Source organism: Urocampus carinirostris, chromosome 17, assembly GCF_059441175.1.
Source record: "Urocampus carinirostris isolate Australia breed hairy pipefish chromosome 17, RoL_Ucar_1.0, whole genome shotgun sequence".
Classification (NCBI taxonomy): domain Eukaryota; kingdom Metazoa; phylum Chordata; class Actinopteri; order Syngnathiformes; family Syngnathidae; genus Urocampus; species Urocampus carinirostris.
In genome coordinates this window covers 28,837,675-28,853,682 of record NC_142365.1, presented here as the reverse complement: position 1 = coordinate 28,853,682, position 16,008 = coordinate 28,837,675, and the positions used below count along the sequence as shown (strand labels likewise).

General features: G+C 38.0%; 1 protein-coding gene across 3 annotated transcripts in view; it reads left to right on the top strand.

The window, feature by feature from the left end:
• sgcd (sarcoglycan, delta (dystrophin-associated glycoprotein)) overlaps positions 1 to 16,008 on the top strand; it is a 317,590-nt gene that overhangs the window by 144,801 nt on the left and 156,781 nt on the right. Inside the window, exon 1 of one of the 3 annotated variants that reach the window (XM_088321493.1) lies at positions 9,203 to 9,619. The exons of the other annotated variants lie outside the window; for them this stretch is intronic. Within the exon in view, the coding sequence (XP_088177619.1) occupies positions 9,617 to 9,619 (3 nt within the window). The 5' untranslated portion in view covers positions 9,203 to 9,616. Of the gene's footprint in view, positions 1 to 9,202; positions 9,620 to 16,008 lie in introns of those variants that run through there. 3 annotated transcript variants of the gene reach the window in all.

Sequence of the window (16,008 nt, the reverse complement as noted above, 5' to 3'; positions counted from 1 at the left end):
AGCCCAAAATATTCAGATTTATCTATTGTATTTTGGTTTACTGTAATAAAAACCTCAAACTGCACAAACCAGGTCTTGTTTTTTACCCATCTCGTCTCGTGACCCGGATGTAGATTCAAACATGAGTATCCTCTGTTAGTGGTGATTTTTAGCCAAACACAATTAATACATTTGCATTTTGAAACCCGTTTGAACTTTTGTCCAGGCGATTGATCATATCTCTGAAATCGTGTTCTCCTAACAATCTGGCAATAATTTTAAGACACTTGAAGCTCCCAGGTAGCCCATCCATAAACATTTGGAAAATGTTGATGATGGACACAAAAACTGCTGGGGAGAGTGAAAGGGTTTCATGAGAATAATGAGCGATGATTTTGGAAACTATATCTACAACCACAATCTGTACCACCTCATGGTGCATTACACTACACTCCTCATTAAGTGAACTGTTTGGTTTTTTTCTCCTTTTTACACATGATAAACTGTTCTTTTGCTTGTCCGTCATTTGGTTTGTTTGGTTGTAGGATTTTTATTTTACTTTAGGATGGAAAACTGTTAAAAAGTAAGGAAAAGTTTGAATTATTAAAAAAAAATAAAAGATACAGCAATATCATTTACACAACATGAGTCTGTGAGGTTGTGTTCCCCAATGCTGACTGTACCATCATTTGGTCTAGAGCAGGGATGTCAAACTCAATTGCTCAAGGGGCCAAAATTTAAAATACACATAAGGTCGCGGGCCAACCAGGATAAACATTTATTGAACACACTTAAACTGAATGTTTTTGGAACATAAATATGAATACAAACTGACAAGAATATTAAATTTAAACCTTAAATCACTTATACAGTATTTATTATTTTGCTCTAAATAAAAATGTCAAGTTAAATTATACAACTTAGAACTTAACTTAAACAACTTAACATTAAAATAACATTCAAATTCCTTTGCTCCTATGTCATTGTGATTTTCAAGTAAAATGCCATTAGTTGACTTGGTCAATTTAACCCTAGTTTTAATAATTAACCTAGTAATAACTTAGTAAGGCATAGTAATAACATAAAACATTTTTGTTTTAGAAATTAACATGTATAAATTTCAGTTCATGCATTTCACGGACAGAAAAAAATCAAGTATTGATAATTATGTTCAAGCAATAAAGAAAAAAATAATGAATCTATTCATGAATTAAACAGATGTTATCTTTTTATGAATTTATTTTACAGGAAATCAATTCCAATGTATGGGTTTTATAAAATGAATGAACGAAAAAAGGTTGTGGCTAACCTTTTAGCTTTGTAGCTAGCTGTCTACTTACGTTTTTAGCTATTTAATAAGCTTTCTAGATAGCTTTTTGCATTTATTTGCATGCTATCCCACAAACATTTTAATTGTTTTGCTCATTATCAGGCAAAATTTTGGCCTTCTTGGTAGCTATGTAGGTTTTTTTAGCTTTTGAAGTTATATACAAATTATACGCCGTTATTTCTTACTTATACTCAAATATACTTGTCCTCAGTTGGACTCCATCCTTCGAGTGCGAACTCTGGCGTTTTGCGTTGGAATGCATTTCTTTTTTCGCACAACCACAGGGAGAACGTGCAAACTCAGCACAAGAAGGCTGGTAGCTATATTTGAACCATGACGTCAGAAATGTGCCACACATGCATTAACCACTGTGCTGCTGTGCCGCCCAAGTAATGCGGCCCTTAAAGGAAAAAGTAAGGGGAACTCTCTGTTGGACAATGGAATACTGCCCTCCCCACTGAAAAACATTACAAACGGTACGCTTAACACAATGAAGACATCACTGACCATAACAGACACCAACAGAAACAAAAGACCCAATTGGCCTAGAACAGGGGGCTGCAACAAAAAATGTTCAAATGTTTCTCCTTTTCTCTCTTCCTTTTTTCAACCTCCCTCCCTTTTTATTTCGCTCTTTCTTTCTTTCTTGTTTACTTTCTTTCTGTCTTGTTTACTTTCCCTCTTTCACAACTGTAATAGTATAGTAACAACATAGTAAGTAGAACAAAATAAGTTGATTTTTTTAGAAATGCAAATCAAACTGAGTGCCCTCTGCGCTAATAGGCAGCGAAGGTCAAGTCAAATTTATTTATATAAACCTTAATCACAAAAATGTCTCAAAGGACTTAAAATGTAGCTCAGCTTGAAAAAGGTTGGAGACCCCTGTTCTACCCATTATTGCAGTACTGAAAACATAAGTTTATGTCATCTTTGTCCTCCTACAAAAAGAATTTCAAAGAAAAAAATACACTTCCCTTTTTCACTTGTCTTTTTATATTCATAAAAAATTCCGGAAGAGTGCCCTGGAGCCATTCCGCAGCGCTTAAGTACCCTATGCAGCTCCTGAGCCACGAGTTGCCAACAACGGGGCTTTAAACAAAACCATCATGTCCCATACCTGGCAAAAAAACACAAAACATTCGAAACGTTAGTTGTTTATTTGTCCAGCAGCAGTTGACATACGTGCGACACGAGCCAGCGAGCGCTGCTAGCCACTGACAAATGAGTGATGGAGAAACAAAATGAGTGTCACACACAGTAACTAACACACAGCGGGAAGGAGAACAACTTTGCTGTGAAACAAAGGTGAGCAGCTGTGCAGCTGGGTGACCCTTTGGGAAAAAACAGCGACAAGAGAAAATCAATCCGACTAATTGGTGCTCTTCCTTTTGATATCGACAGCAGTTTTGTTACCTGCACGGCCTATAACTATTCACGCGACTTAATCAACCGCAATATTAACACTACAACGTTGCAATCATAGAGACCTTCAATACCTTTAGTAATGTGTGCACACTATAAATGAAACATGTGTCACAGATCAGACAGACAAAGACCACAATTGCCCCATGTTAGGAAGGTTAATTTAGGGATAGGGGAAATGGGAGAGAATTTCCGTGTCTGTGTGTGTATGTTCCCCAGTAGCTGAGTGGCGTTGGGGGTAGTAGGAGGAGATGGGTCCGGGCTCACTCACCACGAGTCTGGAAGTCCGGGGAAGAAGAGAAGGCAGAAGGGTCAGACAAGTCCAGGTTCAGAGTCAGAAGCACCAACAAACAGGTTCCGGGTGTAGGCTTTACAGGCGATCTGACAAAGGTAGGCTGTAAGGCAGGGCTTCAAATACAGAGCTTGATTGGCAGGGAATTCAAAACAGCTGGTGGTAAACGAGAATAGTGACAGAGCAGGGAGATGATTGGTGCTGGTTACCGGTAGAGGGGGAGCTTATGACATCCTTGTAACTTTTCCCCACCTGCATTGATTTAGATTTGAAAGGGGGGTGCATTGTTGTTGGTCTTCTTAAAAATGTTGAAAGTTATATATTTTCACTATTAAGTACAGTATGTGTGAGCAATGTCTAACTGAGTTCAACGAGCCACTCTGCTTTATTTCCCACGGTGCCTATCTGTTTTTTAATCTTAGTTTTAGCAAAGCTGTTCGGAGTGGAACACATGACACAGGAGTTGGCTGTGAGGGAAAGTTTTTTTTTGTTTTGTTTGTTTGTTTGTTTGTTAGTTTTTTTGTGTGTCACATGAGAATGCTTAAAGTAAGATGTGGCCTATTTTAAGTACAGTCCAAGCGCCAACATCATGTTTGTTCATGTGTGTCTAAGAAGTGCTTGCTCATACATCAGGGACGAGCTTAAAGACGCTGCAATAATGACACAAGCCAGGAAAGGCAGCCGCAAGTAAAAAGTGTTCCAAATGAAAAGGACACAGTGTCATATTTGACCACTGGCAGCCTTGCTGCAGAGTCGGGAACCAAGCAGCCAAAGGGCCTTCTTGCCGCCAAGACAAGAACCACTATTCACCGCCGAGGCAGGGACGTGGGGACCTCCCCCCCGGGTCATTTGGTGGGTGGGTCATTTTGTTAAGGTGTAGAGGAAAACGGACCCATTTGGGGGAGGGAAGTGCGCTCAACAAAGGATGGTTTATCAAAAAAAACTGGAACAAACAAACAGCAACGAACCAGGTCTTAAAACTGCTGAAAAAGTGTCCAAACCAAAAACCAAAACCCAAACCTGACCTTTTAACAGACGACAGATGGAAGTAGCATGGAAACTACAATGACCCAAACACGGGTAATGTTCAAAATTTCCTTTTAAAGGGTTCTGTATAATTTGGATGATCAGATGTGTGATAATTGGACACACCTGTAACAGTTCAAACCCTACTTGGAGCCCTCTGATGGTAGGAGGTGTGTCAGCCCCTAACAGTAACAAAAGTATGTTATGTTAAGATATTCTATTTGTATTTTTTGGTGGTGGGGGTGGTGTTCTCATTGTATTTGATCTAAGGTACATACATTTTTTTTCAATACAGACGCTGTCCTACTTACAAACGAGATTGAAGTTGAATTTTTACGTAAGTTGCTTCGGTGCTATATTTTGTATTTTTAAGGTTTATATGAGTGTGTTTAAGGCTTGTTTCAAAAGCCTGTATTGTTTTGGACTAAAAAAGAAACATTTCAAAAAATAACATGTTCTATAAAGACAAACAAAGTGAAGTTTGACTTGCTTGTGAGAGACAGGCTTCAATAGTTAGGATACTTCCTCCTCCGTCGAAGAAAGGAGATGAAAAAAGTGATCAACCATTTTCTCAACTGCATCAAGGTTTCTTATTCCACTTTAATTTCAAAAGAAACAGCTCGCCTCTTCTTTACACTTTACACCAACCATATTGAATGGATACACTAGATGCTAAACAATCAGCCCGCTAGAGATACAGTACACGTAGTATGTTTACACACGAACTACAAAGTAGAAGCCGGATTTCTTCTTCGGTGTGGATGCTGGGTTACCTCTCATAGCGCCACGCGGCAGGAAGAAGCACTACAGTACTCTCCTGTGCACACAATACAAAATCTAACTTACAGCAATGTCCGGATATTTTTCGACATCCCTAAAAATATGTTTGCATCTATTGTTTTTCATAAATCAAATCTTCATAAGGAGGGGAGTGTCTATGTAGATAAAAAATATAAAAATTGCTCAGTTCTTTACCAGACAAAGAGTCTTTGATATATCACAACATTTCAGAATTTGTGATGCTGAAAAATAGTCATTAGTCAGAGGTACAAGTTAATTCATTTAAGAAGCAACTCAGTTACTCCCTAGATTACTGACACAAAAAAGTAGTCCGTACTCTGAAAGTAAGCAAAGTTGTTACAAATTACTTTATATACTCGCATAGAAGATAATCCCCTACAACTGCTTTAAATAACCGCTTCATATTTCTTGGCTTGTACACTTTTGAGGGCATGCAACCAAACAGTTAACCCAGAGACTAAATTTCCATTTTCTCTATGTGCTTCAAACCACTCTAAGATCTCTTTTCTGGGTACTGTCCAAGATGTTTTCTTTATGGTGTATCGCAAAAATAACATTTGCCCCATTGATGTTCAGTTGATTTGTAACGCATTGGTCCCAACATTGCCCAAAACACACCACAGAAAGTGATGCTTGACAATGAAGGGATTTTGTGAACTGTGAACACTCAGTAAATCTAAAACTTACTTTTTTTCCTTATTAATGATGAGTTTACAGGCCTGGAAGTTACCCTTGTGCTCCTCGACTGTGATATGCATTTACTAACCACGAAATAAAATTTCTTATGCTGAGCAGATGTGATTGAACAGTGCAAACTATCCGCCTCATCAGGGTTGACAAGCAGTCCAGGGAACAGCGAAGGAAGACATTCCATGGCTTTGCTGCCCACTTGCCATTCAGGCCTTTCCAAACTTGCCTCAGCTGGTAAACAATGATTGCTATTCTTTTTTTTTTTTTTCGTTCTTCACCCCCACTTAACAACCCACACTCTTTGGCCTCCCTGCAGCCCAGTATTGCATTTTTGATGCAGCCGATAAGGGGAGAAAATAAAACCAAAGCTGGTGTTGGCTTCAATTACCCTCGCATAATACGGAGAATTGACTTTTGAACGTCTCCTTTGTAAATAGTCGCCTTTTGCATCCACGCAGTGTGAAATTAGAAATACAAGACAAAAGTAAATCATTACAGTTTGTTCGGGTGAGCCGTGCTTATATCCATAATTTAAATGTATTTATATTTCGAAATATGCCCAGATAGCAGGTGGGTGCAAGGCTTTGGTGAGTCGGGTTTCAGCCAATGAGTTACACTCCTACTGTCACACTGAAATGATCTCTCGGGTCTAGGGTTTTCTTTCATATAAATTAATAGCAAATTAACTCAGTGAAATATATTTGATTTTGATACAAAAATATTTTAATTTGTTGAATATTGTTTTTTTGGGGTCCAGTTCAGTCCATTTAAATCTTGTATTGGTTAGTGCGGGGGTCAGCGACAAGCAGCTCTGAAGCCACATGCTGCTCTTTGGCACTCCCAAGTAGCTCCATGGCCCTTTTTAAAATATGTTTAAGATAATATATAATCTATATTATGCAGATAAAACTATTTTTATGCTCATTTATTTATATATATCAGTGTTTGAAATATTGTCTGTCCGGACGCCCAGGGCGTTCATCTGTTACGATGGGTGTTCAACTTACAAAACGTCTCCGCCCGGGTGGCCGACAACTTTTTCAAGAGAGTGAAAAAAAAAAAAAAAAGCAAAAGATTTTTTTTCAAATCAAACGTTTGGTTTATTCCGATTTCGAAATCTTCGTTCGGTTTGGAAATTTCGGAATTTTGGTTTGTTTAGTAATTTGCATACTCCGCAGCCGATCAGAAGACTGCATCGAATAACTTTGTGCTTCCGGACTTTCCGGAGCGTTATAAGGTCGTGCATTTGCATATCACTTTCCAAAGTAGACGCACAGAGAGCACAAGAAAAATGGATAAGTGGTGAGGAATCAGGCCAAAACCTCAGCCCCAGAAGAAAGATTCAGAAGAAGCAAAATTGATGACGCTACAAAACGTAAACGTGCATTAAAAGTATCCTGGAAAGAGGAGTTTACGTGGCTTGTAGCAGACGACGCAACGCAAACTTTGCATGAATGAAGATGAGTAAATACAGGTACATACTGATGGCAGATGGAAAACAGCGATGAAAACATGCATGAATGTTGTAAGTAGATCTATAATAAACTTAATTTTAAAGTGTTGTTCTGTTATCTATTCTGATTATCAATCCTTGATACTTTGCAACAATGTTTTTTTTTTGCGATTAGTCGTCTTATTGTGTTTCAAGTTGTGAAAAATGGGGCAGGCAACTTTATGGCTGCCCTGGTGTCCGGTAACTTTTTGTCAAGAGTTTCAGATACTCTGTATATATATATATATATATATATATATATATATATATATATATATATATATATATATATATATATATATATATATATATGTATATATATATATATATATGTATATATATATATATATATGTATATATGTATATAAAATGTGGGTATAATATAGATATCCGTGTATCATAAAATACATTGAAACCAAAGTTTTCATGGATCCTAACCTCATGGGTCGTCTGCGGGTCGTCGGGACACCAAGGAGGATGCAACTCTAGACAGCTCTATCCACTGTTGACGGTTCCTGTTCTGTTTTGTGTATTGGCAAAGTAGGGACAAGTCCATTCCTTCATGTTGTCTGCCCAGTTCTTTTTCTGTCTTCCTTTCCTCCTGCTCTCTTGGACTGTGCCCTGGGGAATTATCTTGGGCAGTCCTTTAGTTTCCGGCTGCCATAGTTGACAACAGTACTTTGCAGGGTCCAGTGTGGCTTCTGATGCGGCTGTGCACGTTTCATTTGTCACATGGGCTAAACCCTTTTTAAAGGTTCAAGCAATTGTTTAATAATCAAGAGTACTGTACTTTATAAAAGTTTATTTGAAATAACTTCTGTAATGTCAAATTGTATTTCTAAATTTATGAATTATGATTTAAATATATTTATATAAACATGCAGCCTCTACTCTTGCCTTCACCCAGAAGGCACCTCAGTCGTTACTCCAAACCGACAATCAACCACAGAGCTCCCGCTGGTGACTATCATTTCTTAGCGCTCTTCAGACTTTACTCAGAGTCTGATGTTTAAATAATAACGAGAAGTTAAAATCTAGCGGTTGCTATGCTATTAAGTTTTTTTCGAGAGTCAGACATTTTCTGTCTCGTTATTTTTTGCCAAGTGTTATGCTAAAAAAGAAGAACACGTATAAGAAAAAAAGAAAAAGTACAACAAAAAAAAGAAATGGCAAGAAAAAAGGAGGAAAGAAAGAAGGAAAGAAATGATAAGGGGAAGAAAGGAAAGAAAAAGAAAAAAGAACAAAAAGAAAAGAAAAATGGGAATAAGACAGAAAAGATAAAAAAAGGCAAAAAAGAAGGAATGAAAGAAAGTCTGACTGAAAGAATGAACACAAAAAATAGGAAAATAGAAGAAAATAAAATAGAAAAGAAAGTACAAAAAAGACAAACAAGACTCAAAAAAGTTTGTTGCTTTTGCAGGCGTACAATTAGCAGCAAGAACGCTGTCAATAAGCTCACCCTCTAAGTGAGCCTCGTGTTATGTCAAATATGTGAAAATGTATTTAACAAAAAGCATAAACTGGTTCATGTATTTTTGCTGATTATTTTAATTATTATTCTTTTTAAATGGGTCACATTTTTATAGTACTATAAGGCATTGGATAATACACACTGTCCTCTTAAGTGCAGCCTTAGCACCTGATTGATTATTTAAAATGTTTTGTTTTTGTTAGATCTTATTTTGCGTGGAGAATCAAAAAAAAAATAAAAAAAAATAAAAAAAAATAAAAAAAAAAAATATATATATATATATATATATATATATATATATATATATATACAGTATATATATATATATATATATATATATATATATACAGTATATATATATATATATATATATATATATATATATATATATATATATATATATATATATATATATATATGGGAAACAGTGTAATATTTTTCCTGGAACTTTTTTGCCAAAAACCAAATTTGGCCCAACCTCACCGACATACTAGCTCCAGTGGCCCCCAAGTAAATTGAGTTTGAGAACCCTGATTCATATGAAGTGTCCAACTTTGCACCCGGTTATATCCGTTTTCACAAAAAGGGAGGAAGCCCTGATTGGAGCGCAAGAAGGAGCTGGAAATCTCACAGGCAGGTGATTGAAGTTAAATACCATGTTGATTGTGTTTTGAGTTGAACATGGACAAAAACCTTGAGAAGTTGATTGAGCAGATTATGTCTCCTTGAACAGTACTTCACAGTAAGTAAGGCGATGGCATGGCATAGCCTGGGTTACTGTGACGACATAGGCCAAGTAAGCTCGGCCCCTTTATACTTTGCAGCACATGTGGCTTCTAAATCAGGCAGACAAGTCAGAAGGAACAACTCCACTCAGCATAGCAACAGGGGGGAAGAAAAGAAAAGAAGAGAAAGGAATCGGAAAAAGAGTTTGGCTTTGAAGAAAAAAAGTGAGAAGGGACAGGGAGAGATTGAGTGATTAGAAAAAGCTAAGCAAAGAGTGCAAAGAAGCGCAGTCGCTGGGCAAGCTCCATTCTGCCTGTGTCCTGTTTTTAACACCGGCATTTGGACAGGAAACAGGACGGACGTGAAAAAAAAAGCAAGCAAGGCATCATGGTAAGTTTGCTTTTTTAGTAGGCGTGGAGAGGAGCCCAGCTGCATTCCTTTTAACTCTTTCCTAACTGGTAGACGTTATTTTTCGTCACGTGGATAATTTTGTAAACTGTGTTCTCATACCTAAATTTAGAATATGTTTCTCTATCTATTCTTGCAACATGGTAGCTGTTTTTGTTGTTGTTGTTGCAGAAATCATTTCACTTCCCTAAAACTTACTTTGAATCATCTTATCCCAAAGTTTTGCCTATTATTGTTTGAAGAGACTGTGTGTTTTTTTATCACCTTTTAAGAATCACCCATAAAGAAGAAAGAAAGAATAGTTTCAAAAAGTAAAGCAAAAACTAAATCAAATAAACAATGATTTTTGTAAATACTGGTAGGTTGCAAATTTTAATGTATTTGTTTTACATCACAAGATGTTCACTTAAAAAAAGCTGACATAATTGTCAGTCATCTTGTGCTACAGCTACTTGAAAAAACAAAAACCTTGCGAAGTGAAAAAATTATGTCAAAAAAAAAAACAACAACAAGAACCGGTCTGGAACCTTCACTCAGCAAATGTTGGTCTACTAGTGATCCCAAGAGCCAAGAAGAGATATGCAGGGTCGAGAGCATTCTCATTCGGGCCACGGTGCGGTGGAATGCTCTGCCCCCAGAGATTGTATTTGCAACCTCAGTGGAACTATTTAAATCTAGGCTTAAAACACACTTACATTCTATTTCTTATGAATGACGCATGTATTCTCTTGAGAATTTCTGTGTATTATTTGTTATTGCAACATCCCTTCTAGCCTGGTCATTCTGGAAGGTGATTGATTACCTTATTTGCGGTCCCTTCTCGAGGTTTCTTAATTTTCCTCATGTTGAGGTTTTTGAGTTTTTTCCTTGGCCTCTGGTAGGTTTTGGATCAGGGGGTGGTGTAATAATAGTCTGTTGTTTGCAACAATCTGTGGCCTGTGCAGCCCTTTGAGACTTCTTGTAATTAAGGGCTATTCAAATAAACATGACTTGATATTTACTTATTGGAGTTTGGTCACTTTGATTGTATTGTTCTTTTTAGCACTAGTTTCCGGTTGCATGGAAAATACAAGTCATAGAAAAATGTTCCCTGCCTCTTAAAACCTTTCATATTAAGGCAGCGGCCTCAAACTATCATATGCAGGCCACATTTAGCCTGTGGACCGGGATTTAGTGTCTCATGCACGGAAAAATACAACAACATTGATTTCAAAATGAGCAAAAATTCATGAACTATCATAGAAACAAGCATTCTTCTAAATACTAGTAGGTCGAGATATTTACATTCTTTTTACATGACAAAATCCTTGCCGAGAGGGAGCTGACATATTTTTTCGGCCATTTGGTGCTACGACTACCCGGAAAACCAAAAAACATTGCAAATTCCATCCATCCATCCATCCATTATCTGCACCGCTTATTCATAGTAGGGGTCGCGGTGATGCTGGAGCCCATCTCAGCCATCCTTGGGCAGTGGGCAGGAGACACCCAGAACTAGTTGCCAGCCAGTCGCAGGGTACCCAGGGACAGACAATTCGCTCGCTCATTCACACCTAGGGACAATTTGGACCGGCCAATTAACCTAAATTGCATGTTTTTGCAATGTTGGAGGAAATCGGAGTGCCCAGAGGAAACCCATGCAAGCATGGGGAGGACATGCAAACTCCACACAAGAGCTTTTATGTCATGACCTCAGAACTGTGCTGCACACGCGCTAAGCACTGCACCACCGTGCTGCACATCGCAAATTGCTTTGCAAAAAAAAACAAAAGTGAAAAGATTTTGCAGTTTGGTCACTTTGAGCCTCAGTAGTTTGCATTTTTATTGTGCCTTTTAGCGTTCATTTTCGGTTGTACAACACAATATAGCGGAATCTAGTGGTCAAATGATACACATTGCCTCTTTAAGGTCTGCAAAAAAAAAATTTAACAATCAATGATTCAGGTGATTCTTTTCTTGAATAATTGTTTTTTTTTTGTATTTCCATGCATTCTAAACAAGGGGATTTTTTGAATATATCATTGTGAAAAACATTATTTTAAGGTAAGGCGGTTAAAATTACCCATACCATGTCAGTATACAAGCAAAAGTGTCGATCGTTATTTTCCAAATAAGAGCGAAGCAATTAATACTGAGAAAAATCCATTGTGAAGACACCCCGATATTGGTGTGAGCTAGTTACAGTTACTTTCTACCATCCATCATCTGCACCGGTTATCTTCACTAGGGTGGCGGGTTTTACCTTCTTTTTCAAACTAATTAAGACAGCATTTTGTATCCGCGCAAAGATAATTAATCAATGATTTTTGAAAGGCACATTTTGAAAAAGTGGCAACTATGCAATGTTGAGGAGTTTGTTTTGAGGATTTTGAAAGTGTTCCAGAAAGTTACCAAAAGATTAATCGAAAACACAATAATCTGTGACTAATTAGATAATCAAGTAGTTGTCAATTAAATTGATTAATTTACGTAATGGGGCATTGTGTAATATGTGACCACTAGATGTCACTGTCTTGTGTAGCGCAACCGGATATTAGTGCTTCATAAAACAAGGAAGAATACAAACTACGGAGACTCAAATTGACCAAGCTGCACCGTTGTTTCCTAATTTTGTCATTTTCACAAGGTTTTGTTTTTTAATTTCATCCTTAGAAACAAAATGTCAGAAGATCATGAGCTTCATGTTATGTAAAAGATATACAAATGTCTTGACCAGTTTGGTTGGTTGGTTGGTTGGTTGGTTGGTTGGTTGGTTGGTTGGTTGGTTGGTTGGTTGGTTGGTTGGCTGGTTGGTTGGTTGGTTGGTTGGTTGGTTGGTTGGTTGGTTGGTTGGTTGGTTGGTTGGTTGGTTGGTTGGTTGGTTGGTTGGTTGGATCTCTCAACCAATACAATTTGGGGCCCCATTTATTGGTGTGTGTTTTGGGTGAGTACAGCTTGTTTCCGCCCGTTCCTCTCCAGGCCAACATATTTTTCCACTCGGTCTCGGACCGGGTACTTTTCGCATGATAGGCAAATGTGCTAACCACTGCACTAAGGAAACATGTCTCGACCTATGAGTATTCAAAAATGCAATCTTTTGTATTGAATTGAATCGTCTTGTCAACGCCGCAAAATATTGTATGCAGCGAGATTAGACTTGACACGCCAGGTTAAAACATGGAATAAAGACTTTAAATAGAAAAAAGTTAAAATACTATGAGAAGAAAAGGCAGAAGAAAAATCATTTTACAACGTAGTGCTTGGAGACTGGCCTTGGTTTTAATAATATTGCAATGTTAATAGTCCATCATAACAATTGAGCAATGAGATGAAGTGCAATAACATTTAACAGTAACAAAAAACTCAAAACAATTCACAATGTACATATTTTACACAGTTCTGTGCAAAAATATTCAACAGAAAAAAAAGAAAAAAAGAAAAAAAAAAAAAGATAAATCGCAAGGTACGTATTCACACTTTTGTGCGCTCATTTAGGGTGGTCATGACCCTGGGGAAGAAGCTACCTCTGAGCCTTTTTGTCCTTGTTTTAAGGGACGTCTAACCCCTAACAGAAGGCGTCAGGTTATATAGGTGATGGCTTGGATGGGAAGTGTCTTTAATAATGTTGATCGCTCTGCTACGATATCATCAACAAGCACCAGCACTAGACTGTGCAGAGAGCAAGAGATGATTTCTTTGGCTGTGCTGATTACTCTGTGAATGTTTTTCCTATCCGGTGTCCTGTTCCCAGCACACTACACAGTGATGTCGTATGACAAAATGCTCTCTACTGTGGCTTTGCTCATTTAATGCCCTTTGCTCATTAAATCATTTAATAATTTGTTTTGTTTTTTTTTACCACTAAGAGGCGCTAAATAATGCTTAATGTTCTTTTAAGTTTGCTTTAATCACCCTATTTTTAGCTCTTCGGCTGTGTTTTAATATCTGTCTCGGCTCGGTTTATAAGGTATCTGAATACACACCCTTTTGTCAGCCAATCAGGTCCTTCAGCCTTTTGTGTCTTATCCAAGAGTGTCTGGTCAAATCAGTGAGTCGTTTATTTCCCCACTCTGCTTCTGTTTCTATCAGTTTTTTTCTTCTATGATGTTTTGTTATTTTTCCTCCTTTTACGCTCAGTTTTACACACTGCTCTCAGATATTCTTCTAACGTTACTATCAGCATCTCCAATGTATTCTTTTACTTGTTGTTTCTTATATATTGTGCTGGACCAAAGGGAATGAATCAATACAATGAAAAAGATTCGTGAAGAGAAAGTTCTGCGCTCACATTTTCCGACCCTGTTTTGGGGGTGGCTCCTGGTCACACATTTGGTTTCAATTGCACTGAAGCTCGGGAGCTAGAGAAGCTGCTATAAATAAGTCAGACCAGGCGGAGCGTCGCACATTCAAGCTACTAAGCACTGGCTGCACGGAGCACAGCGAGGGACCGAGGGAAGAAAGACAATATTTACCTTTTTTGGGACCACTCCATATGTGTAATATTTATTTTGTCCAAATAATTTGGAGCTCATCTTGAGCAATGTTTCTCAAATAGTCGGTCGGGACCCAAAAGAGGGTTGCGGACACTTTTTCAGTGTGATGGTTGCCTTTGCCTTAGTAAAATGATGCTAAGAAAAGAAAAACAATGGGCATTATAACTCTTTATCTTACTCAATGGCAGACAATTTTCCCAAACGGGAAGAGCCAATGGCCAAGTTTGACCGTTTTGATTGTTTTTTGAAGACATGCAGAAAATGTTGTTCAGTAGCTAAATAGACATAGGATATATCAAAATAAATCTTCCATCCTTATCTTTCATGAGAGAAGAAGTATATATCTAGCTTTTACCATTGTTTAGTAAACAATTCAACATTGCTAAGTATCTTGAAAATACTCATTTCCAAAAGAACTTCTGAGAAAAATGGCTTTTTGTGAAAGGGATGTTGTCTTCTTTTTCTAAAAGAAAAACAATGTTTTGAATAGTTAACTGTTAGTACTTATCCATATATTTACTTTTCTCACCATAATGCTTTACTACTCGCCATGTGGGGCCGCCCGCACTTAAATCACTGGATACAGGAAGCAACACTAGGAAGTTGGGCTTCCTCGATGTGTTGACAAAGATCTGAACAAAGCCGCTTCTGCCATCTAATGGTGATTTATCATACTGAAATCATTACCAGATGCTTGATACTAACTGATGAGCTGTGCCAAACCTTTTGTCACGGTTGCCATGGCGCCCAATTGGCCCCGCCCGTGGCCGCCCTTTTGTCGGTCCATCTGCAAATCTCCGTTTTTACACGGCAAGCCCTTTTTCGCCTGTCCTGTGTTTTTGCTACTCTTTTTCTCCCGCTACGATCTGTTTGATCTCGACCACGTCTGCTCTCCCGTCCCGAATTACGACCTGTTTTGATCTAGACCACGTCTGTTCTCCCGTCCCGAATAACGACCCATTTTCTGATATTGACCACGTTTTTGCTCTTCTATTCCGTCTACTGACCCGTTTTTTGCTGTTCCCGACACCGCCATCACTCGCCACGGAAGTCCCACTTCCGCGTCTGAGCAACCTACTCCCCGAGACCAGCGATCCCCGGATCGTGTGTGCACTCCTTTCCCTTCTTCCCAATAAAACTGTGAGAAACGTTACGCGAGTGGGTCCTGTCTCCGTTCTGGTCTTGACACCTTTTAAAAATGTATTTTTGAAAAAAAATCTGCATCTTCACCTTTCGGCACTCAGGGACAATGCGTTTAAAAACAAAAAAAAAAAAAATTCCCCCCGCATCCGTGTTGAAACTACAGAAAAAGATGGTTAGAGTTTGTTTACACATGTTCCGGATGGCCCAACGCAGACACAGCAGAGAGATGAAGAAAATGTCACAAAAAGGATTGTTGGACTTGACTAATTGGCCTCGACAAAGGATATTTTTCAGTTTTTAAGGAGTACGAGACCATATAATAGAATTTGAAGAGTGGAACAGAGGCAAATATCCGTAAAGATATGAAGCATTAATGCAACAAAGTGATGGATTCCAACCACAGTTACACTCGAAAAGTAATCTACAGCAGAGAATATACAAGACATGGAGTTTATTGTCTTGAGGAAAAAGCCACTAATGGGAAGAACTTGGGATTTCAATAAAATTGAGCTCATTGAGGTATTGAAGGGAATATTGTAACTTGATGTCATTTTTTTTTTCTGGGCATTTTGTTTTGTTAATTTTAAATGACAATATATTCTATTATCACTGGTTCAAACTGTCTATCAAATTCATACATTTTGTAAGTTTCATTTTTCCCTTGATTTGGGTCACAGCTTATGGTAAGGGTACGATGGTGGGTTTCGAAGTCGGACCAGTTAAGAACCACTGCTCTAAAGAGTGTCCAAAGTGCTA